The 9219-nt window shown below is 39.1% G+C and overlaps 1 protein-coding gene across 1 annotated transcript; it reads left to right on the top strand.

Moving 5' to 3' along the window:
* Positions 1-1041: 1041 nt before the first annotated feature.
* On the top strand, positions 1042-7932 carry wdr20a (WD repeat domain 20a). Its single transcript, XM_085257897.1, has 4 exons — positions 1042-1368; positions 3287-3469; positions 3903-5246; positions 6809-7932. The coding sequence occupies exons 1-4, from the start codon at positions 1105-1107 to the stop codon at positions 6860-6862; spliced, it is 1845 nt and encodes a 614-aa protein (XP_085114023.1). The 5' UTR covers positions 1042-1104; the 3' UTR covers positions 6863-7932.
* The last annotated feature ends 1287 nt before the right edge of the window (positions 7933-9219 follow it).

Below are 9219 nucleotides of genomic sequence, written 5' to 3'. Positions count from 1 at the left end.
AAAATAAAACGTGTACCGGTCCTGCGTTTTTTTAAGTTTTAAAGCTTATTCTAACTAAAATGTAAACATATATTTTTTTTGTATGAAATATATATTGTAAACTGTACTTTAAGAAAACAAAAACAGCAACTTGATCATAAGCTTAAACGTGTGGTTGATCGAGTAGTAACTTACTATATATTTATATATAAACAGTGCAAATATCTAAAACTTGTATTTTTTTATTTTTCAAAATGTATTTTTTTATTTTTTTTTAATACAATCAAGCCTAGTTTATGGGAGCTTGTTTCCGTCTCTGAAAAAAACTAAAAACAACAAAAATAAATAAATAACATAAATAAACCTCCTTCCATCAGGAAGGAGGTTCTGCAGCATCCGGTCCCGTACCAGCAGACTGAGAGACAGCTTTTTCCATCAGGCCATCAGACTGCTGAACACTTCATAGACACCTCACCTTAACTACTGGAACTTCAACATTATGTATTACTGTACAGTAATGCCACTGTTTTGAACATGTCTCAACTCTGTATATTTTTATATATTTATTTATTGTTTACTCTATTTAATTTGTAAAATATGTGTACACACACATACACACACACGTAGAAAAATATTTAGTATACACATCCAGAAATGCATATACTATTATATATTGTACATATATTTATTAGTTTCAGATGTAGCCATTCTTGTATTTTGCTTGTTTACATTATTGTATTTTGCACAACTCTGTTGCTTGTGAAGCTCGCACACAAGAATTTCACTCACATGTACTGTACCAATGTACCTGCACATGTGATGTGACAATAAAAGTGATTTGATTTGATTTTGATTTGATAAATAAACTTATTCCTGAGTATTTGAAATTTCGAGATATGTAAATGTTCACTCACGGGCGAAAATTAAAATCAAAATTAAAATCTGTGGCTGAATCAAACTTCTGTGTTAAGTTGATAATGCAAGGTCTTAGATAAAGCTGTCACAACTTGTTGAAACCAGTCGCATCCCTTCCACCAGTTCCACCGTGAGCCGTTGGGGGGAACGGGAGAGTCGGAACGGCCGCTCACATCCGTGCGTAAGATCCGGCCTGGGGGAAAGGGATGAATGTTAATTTCAAAGATGGCGGCGGAGGGAGGAGGGAAGGAGATGAACGAAATTAAAACTCAGTTCACCACTCGGGAAGGCGTCTACAAACTTCTCACTCACTCCGAATACAGCCGTCCTAATAGGGTGCCTTTCAATTCACAAGGCTCCAACCCCGTCAAGGTCTCTTTCGTGAACGTCAACGACCAGTCAGGCAACGGCGACAGGATCTGTTTCAATGTGGGCCGTGAGCTCTACTTCTACATCTACAAAGGCGTTAGAAAGGTAGCATGCTAATGTGGCTTATGCCTGAGGAAATTCGCTATGCTGCAAGTTAAAATGCCACACTGCTGTGTGAGGTGTTGCAGGAGTTTAGGCGTGTCAAGTCACTCTGACAGGTGCTTGACTTTGAAATTAGCTGGCAGCTAGCTACTTAGCTCAAAGCTAGCCTATTAGTTAGCTAGCCAGCGTAACTGGCTAACGTTAGCAAGCCAGTAGCTACCCCGAGGCCAGGGGCTAAAACTCCCGTCTCCTATCCGTCACTCTCTTTACACTTGATGGCGGGTTTTTGTAGTTTTGCAAATATCATGTTGGTGAAGTTGACCTACTGTAACGGTTCAAGTTGACAGAGCTTAAATGGTGTTTATAACGGGCTTGGTTTGTAATAAAACTGTCCGTGTCAGCATTGACAGATTTACGTTGCCACCCTTGACACCTGTAGAAGACCTTTTGACTGACAGATATCGACAATCACGGTGATGCGGATTCATGTGGCTAACTGCTGCCGTAATGGCACTCTGATTTTGGCTTAAGAATTCTTCTTGAGAGGCTGAGCTAATCAAACTGAGCTGATTTGGTATATTTTTGGTATTTAATAACAATCAATGGGCACATAGTGTTATTGTGATCTGCTACCCCATAGTTGAGCATAATGTGGAAATCACATAGCAATTAATATGAATACAGGTCTTCGCTGTCATTGAGTATCAAAATTAACTGTCCACGTTACTGTTGATAAAAAATGTTGTCGCACCTTAATGTGGTTATTAACGGATACCTGATTTGACATCACAGATTGAATGAGCTCTTTGTTCAATTGAACCTGCGTATAAAAGCATTTTCCATATTTACACACAAACATGTCATGTGTAGCCATTTTTTTTTCAGAGGGAAATAGTTGTATCCTGGTTGAAGGTCTGCCATATATTTGAGCTGTTTGAAGCAATTGGGAAAAGGAAAAAACTCGTGTGACCTCAGGGTTTTTAATATGTGCAAGTTAACATAGTTAGAAAATGTTAAATGCCAGGTTACTACACAGTTGGCAATTACTTCAAGTCATATATTTTGGAAGGCTTGGTAAGTAAGAAATGTATTCTGATATATTGTAGCAGACATACTTTTTGAAAACAAAAAACACAAACTAGAAATGTACAGTAGCTAGAGTTGTACAGTAGCCATCACTGTTGGCACATACTGGTTTTTGGAAAACATCTGCATGTCAGCCCTCAAGCCAATGTGTAATACAGCAGGTATGTTTAGTTGTATTGTAACATGATGAAGTTTTCTTTCAGCCTTTGTTTCTGCCATTGTGAGGCAGAAGTCTTGTGATTTTGTACTTTTTAGTGGACTCTTGATCAAGACCTCCATTGACACGTTTGCTCTTTGAGGCAAGACAAAAACAGTCGCATGTCATGGAAATGGAGGAACCCCTGAGTCATCACCTTACCCTGAAAAGAATTTTCCGTTCTACCAGTTGTTCAAACTGTTAATCATTAACAAATTTAACTGTTGTGTTATATTAACTGTCTGCAATGTATTTACTGCAGCTTCTTTACAGTAGTATAATACTGTTTCCTTAAAATGGCTAAAACAACTGCTTTTTGATCAGTTTCTCTATAGAGAAAAGGCATGCCCTTGCTCTTCATGCTCTTCTGTGTGTTTTTCAATGTTTAGTATTTTGCTTCCAGGCACTTGTCTTATACGCGGTTCAAGATGCTTGATTTAAAACGCACTGCCTCAGTCTTAAAGGTTTGATAGTTTGATATAAAACACGGCACTCTCAGCTGCTATGGTTTATTACTGGTAGTGTGACTAAGTATAGACTTTGCCATGCAGTAGAGTAGTTGGGCATTTTAGATATTTGAAGGTTGCTGCAATCTGTATGCATTCATTCCCCCCTTGCAATCTCGGTCTCTGTTTTCAGGCCGCTGACTTGAGCAAGCCCATAGACAAGCGCATTTACAAGGGAACGCAGCCCACGTGTCATGACTTCAACCACCTCACAGCTACAGCAGAGAGCGTGTCCTTGCTGGTGGGTTTCTCAGCAGGACAGGTACAGCTCATTGACCCTATCAAGAAGGAGACAAGCAAGCTCTTCAATGAGGAGGTAAGTCTAAAGGACACAGGTTGGAATAACATCTATGTACTATTTTTGTAGTACTGTTTAAGGTTGCACCTTACCGTCACCGTACATATTTTTTTTAGGAACCAGGAAGTGACAATATGGTGCTTGCATGTCATCCAATCCCACAGAATTGATTATCTTCTACTCCACAATTAATTTACAACTGATAAGATTTTTTGTGTGATTAATGCATTGATATTCTTATGTATTTAATGCATCTTAATGAAAAAAAAAGTAAAGTAAAAATTACTAATAACATTACCAAATGGCCCAAAGCTTGTTGTATTAAAAACTTAAAGCTTGTTGAGCATACCAACGTCAATTTTACTGTATTAAAATTATTATTTTTTGTCTTCCCCTTCTCTTCTGCTCTCTCCTGCCTCTCAAACCTCAACCTATTTTTTTCTCCTGACAGAGATTAATAGACAAGTCCAGAGTAACATGTGTGAAATGGGTGCCAGGCTCAGAGAGTCTGTTTCTAGTGTCTCATGCCAGTGGGAATATGTACCTGTACAATGTGGAGCATACCTGCGGCACCACAGCGCCACACTACCAGCTACTCAAACAGGGAGAGAATTACTCTGTGCACACTTGCAAGAGTAAATCCACGAGGAACCCTCTCCTTAAATGGACTGTAGGAGAGGGAGCTCTGAATGAGTTTGCCTTCTCTCCAGATGGGAAGTTCCTCGCCTGTGTAAGCCAAGACGGCTTCCTACGGGTGTTCAACTTTGATGCTGTTGAGCTTCACGGCACCATGAAGAGCTATTTTGGTGGTTTGTTGTGCGTGTGCTGGAGCCCTGATGGAAAATATATAGTTGCGGGTGGAGAGGACGATCTAGTGACTGTGTGGTCGTTCTTGGACTGCAGGGTCATTGCTCGAGGTCACGGCCACAAGTCGTGGGTGAGTGTGGTGGCTTTTGACCATTACACCACAAGTGTGGAGGAGAGCGACCCGATGGAGTTCAGTGGCAGCGATGAGGACTTCCAGGATCAGATGATCCACTTTGGACGAGACCGGGCCAACAGTACACAGTCTCGACTTTCTAAGCGTAACTCCACAGACAGCCGGCCTGTTAGTGTTACATACCGGTTTGGCTCAGTGGGGCAGGACACTCAGCTGTGCCTATGGGACCTCACTGAGGACATCCTTTTCCCGCATCTTCCCCTCTCACGGACACGGACACATACTAATGTGATGAATGCTACCAGCCCTCCTGCAGGTGCTACAATAATCACTAACACCTCTAGTAACACTACTAATGGAAACAACAGTGGTGCCAATACTCCTGGCATTAACTCCATCGCTACTACTTTACCACGTTCCAACAGCCTTCCCCATTCTGCTGGCACCACAACAACGACGGCAAACAATACCAACAAAGCCAGCAGTGGCGGTGGAATCAGTAGTGGTATTATGGACAGCGCCATCGCTACAGGTGTGAGTAAGTTTGCTACACTGTCACTCCATGATCGGAAGGAGCGCCACCACGAGAAGGACCACAAACGCAACCACAGCATGGGTCACATCAGCAGCAAGAGTAGCGACAAGCTCAACCTGCTGACAAAAACCAAAACAGACCCTGCCAAGACTCTGGGCACTCTGCTGTGCCCGCGCATGGAGGACGTGCCCCTCCTCGAGCCCCTCATCTGTAAAAAAATAGCACACGAGAGACTGACTGTACTCATATTTTTAGAGGACTGTTTAGTGACTGCTTGTCAGGAGGGATTTATTTGCACATGGGCGAGGCCAGGCAAAGTGGTAAGTTCTTTTTAATGTAGGAAATGGGAGGAAATTTGAAATGATGGCGCTTATGAGTCGATAAAGCAGTTAAGAAACTAAACTTATTTTGAACGCATACGTTAAACTGTGGATATTTGGAATACGATTTATAGCTTTTATAGTCAAATTGCCACTGAAGTAATAAACATAAGTTATAAGACTTGGTTTAATGTACACCTGCTTTCCAATGCCCAAGTTTCAGTGGGAGAAAAAAAACATCCTATGCTATGACAATACAGTTTGTGGTTATATAATAAGATAGAATTTTCTGTGGACCTGTCAGGTGAAGGAAGACATAAGATGTATTCATTGGTTCGCCATAATGATCTCGCAATGCATAGCCAACAAGTCATTTGCATATGTGGTCACATTCAGAGGGTTATGGTTGGGTTCTTGTCATCAGATGCATTTCCCGTTCAGCAAGATGGTCAAATTTCATCAAGCTCAGACACTCTCAAATCTCGTGCACACTTGTTTTTGCTTTTTTCGTTTTTATCTCTTAGAGTTTTTATTTCCCATTAGCAAAGCAATGATCAAATCATGCAGGTGATATAAGCAGCTTCTCCGTTATTGCTAGTGCTGTCTGTTGATTTCTCCAGTTAAAATGACTTGCCATTAGTGACACTTACTTTGTTAATTCTGTAAAGGCTCCGTTTAAGCTGTCTCTTGGTTAATGTGCTTTCTTCAGTCCACTGACTTTTTTGTGATGAAGACATTATCACTCTGCAACCACTATTTATGTTGATTTTTGTTGCCCAGAAGACAATTATCTATCAAATTAACATTTTGAGCAAGTGAATTTTGTGGTGTCGGTATGTTTGAGCTGTGATATCAGTTATCAACATTAGATCTTATTTTCAGGTTTGAGATGCAGGTTGTGAACAGGTTGGCTTAATCATTGTTAGTCTTCATTAAAGCTGCGACCAGTTTAGGCCAGCTGATCGGAGACCTAAACTGAAACTGTTTGGATTTGATAAACTGCTATTGAATCCCAACCCTGCTCATATTTCACCCTTTATGCTAATAGCTCTGTATTTGCCCAGGCTCTCTGCACTTCCCCACACGCTTACAGCAAAATATGTTTGTGCACACTTGCATATCCAGAATTGCACATATAGTCTGGAATATGCAGCATAACTAAAAGTCTACTTTGTATTGAAAAGACATATGGTTAAAAAATGCTTTAATGCTGAGGCTGTGGAAAAGTTATTTTTTTAATACAAAACCCACGGCTACAGAGAAGTGTGCTGTGTTAAGGATCCAGGTGCATTGTAATAAAATGTCAAATGTTCATAAAGGTCCCATCAGGAGGGTCATAAGGCTAGTTATAAAGTGAAGTGCCTTTATCGCGGATGTTATTACACCAAGCATTTATTTAAACCGCTGTGCACAGGCTCTTCATTTCTTGCATCGGTTGGAATATGGAAAGATGGGACGCATTTTCTAATGAGCTGTTTGTTGTTTGATTTTTTTTTTTTTCCTTTCTTTGCTTCAGTATGTGGACTTTCCCAATGCAAATCTCCTTGTTTTCCTTTTTTCAGGGTTTATTGTCATCCCAAAACCAAGCCAGCTCTCCCAGTGGAACAGTAGTATAGCCACAATATTTCTGCTGCTAAAGAACCCTGCAACCCAGAGTCTGATGCTGCTCTTCACCCTGCAAGCATTGCAAGTTTTCCTTTTCTTTTCTACCCCTCCCTCTCCCAGTTTTGTTAATGGCTTTTCTGTTGTTTTTTGTTTTATCACTCACTCGACCTAGAGAAGGAATGGAACAGGAAAAGGTGTGGTGCAATTGTGGACTATTGTGCTTTTGTTCTCGAGTTTTAATACATTTTAGAATTCTTTTTTTTAAATCTTTTTTTTGTTTGTTTGTGCGTGTGTGTTTGCGTGCGTGTGCGCGCGTGTCAAATCTCATTAGGCTTTTCTGGAATTAATGCTTGGCTTTGTTAGATGCAAACCAGACAACTGTGGCTTGAGACTAAAGGGATAGTTCATTTAATTTTCATAATCATCTTTTTTATTTTAATGTTGTCATTTAACCCAACTCAGGGTTACTGACTAAAATATGAACTTTAGAAGAACTATACTTTTATGACCAAGTGCGTAAGCATCTGAAATTTTTGCATCCATCCACATTCACCCACCACTTCTCTTTTCTTGAATAGAATCTCCCCGTTGATGACTTTGCACTGATTTTTGTTAGCTACTTTGTCGTTTTTTTGTTTTATAACTTCTCTAATGAAACAAAAAAAGAGAGTTGAGGATTGCCTGGTTCCACTTGGCTTTACCATCCTCAGTCTTGAATTCTGAATCTATATAGCTGGATGCTGCAATCATAGTCTTTTTAAAGAAAAAAAAAAAAGGTTTGCACTTAAATTAGTTTATAGAAGAATATGGCTTTACATTTTTTGGGTGTGCTCAGAACTCACAGATGGCTAACAGTAGGTCAAGAAAATGATAAAAAATACAATTAAAACCTTTATCTATTGAGCATTTATTTTAATATTATTTCAGATTTAAATCTGCTCTGTATCATAATGTGTATATTGTAATTAATTGATTTGATGGGGGCCTAAGCAAACTACCATTACTCCAGTGGAAGTTTTGTCATTGATAGTTATATTTCTAAAGTATACATATTAATAATATTAAAATAATCTTGAATACACTGTTTGCCGTTTTCATTCATTCCTGCACTCACGCCTAATTCATTTGGTATAACAAAAAGCTGTAATGTGTGTTGTGTGGAATTTCCAGTGGAAGTCTGGCAGATACTTGAATCTTAATGCTGCTCAACTTCAGAACTGCTGTTTTTAATTTATTTTATTATTTTTCTCCAGATTGAAATTTTAACTAATGAAAGACGAAAAACAGACAAACACAACAAAGGAGGAGGCTTTTCCATTTGACAGTTATGCATTTTTAATGCACTGATAATAATGCCATAAGTGACCCCTGCATTAGATGGAAAGCTGATGGAGCTTAAATTACCCACTTTCTCATCAGTTTATTCTGTCAGCACGTCAGGAGTTTGTCGATAATATGCGAGCTTTGAGCAGTGGTTAATACAACATTATACAAATGGTGCTTGATGAGTTTTTCTTTTTACTCCAATAATGTTTCACAATGATGTGCAGACTGAGTCACAGTCTGATTTAAAGAGCTCACAGCTCTGAGAGAAATGAAAAGCAACAGTCCCTCGAGCGAAGGGGTATGGAGGTACTGGCCAAGCTACATTTTTGCATCCAACAAACATTCAAATATCCTTTTTAAACCTAATCTGCAGTCAGTTTTTAAGCATAACTGTGCAAAATCTGTTTCCAACCACAACACTGATGCTGAGGACTGTTTTAAGTTCTTGTTCTTGACATTTGTACAGGAAGACTGGGCTTTTTAAAAAATTGTTTATTTCAAGGACTTCCATCACATCTCTAGATATAAAAAAAAAAAAATTAACACCACCTCTGAATGTTTTCACATTTATTACTTTTTACAACTTTGAATCCCAGCAGATTAATCAAAGCTACTGTGTGGAATGTGAAGATTTCCAGGTAAGGTAGTGCACTCTCCAACTGGACCTCTCCTATCTTACTGGGGGGGAATTCCCTGATCTCAGGTTTTCCTCAAAAATATTTATGTCAGCTTCTGGAAAAATATGAATCAACAAAGTTAGTGGAGATTTGTTTGAAATGTCCCTTTGTCTTTAAAAAAAAAAAAACCCAGCTGTTGAAACTTCCAGAGTATTACAGTGAAGTCAAACTATAATTATATAGAGGCAGTCTCAGTCTCATTCAAGTAACGTTTTAAACTTCTAAAAGTGGTTTTTGTAAAAATAGCTGGGAGGTCAGAGCAGGGTAGCAAATTGAAGACATCTGTGTGCACTTTTCTTTTTTTGGGGGGGGATGTTAAAATTGGCTTTTAAAATTGGCATTTGATTCAAAGTTGTACAATAATA

This window comes from Mchenga conophoros, linkage group LG19 (genome assembly GCF_057382185.1).
Source record: "Mchenga conophoros isolate Kocher_MC1m ecotype Shallow Benthic linkage group LG19, M_conophoros_male_GT1.1, whole genome shotgun sequence".
In the NCBI taxonomy this organism is placed as follows: Eukaryota; Metazoa; Chordata; class Actinopteri; order Cichliformes; family Cichlidae; genus Mchenga; species Mchenga conophoros.
This window is presented reverse-complemented; position numbering and strand designations above follow the sequence as displayed.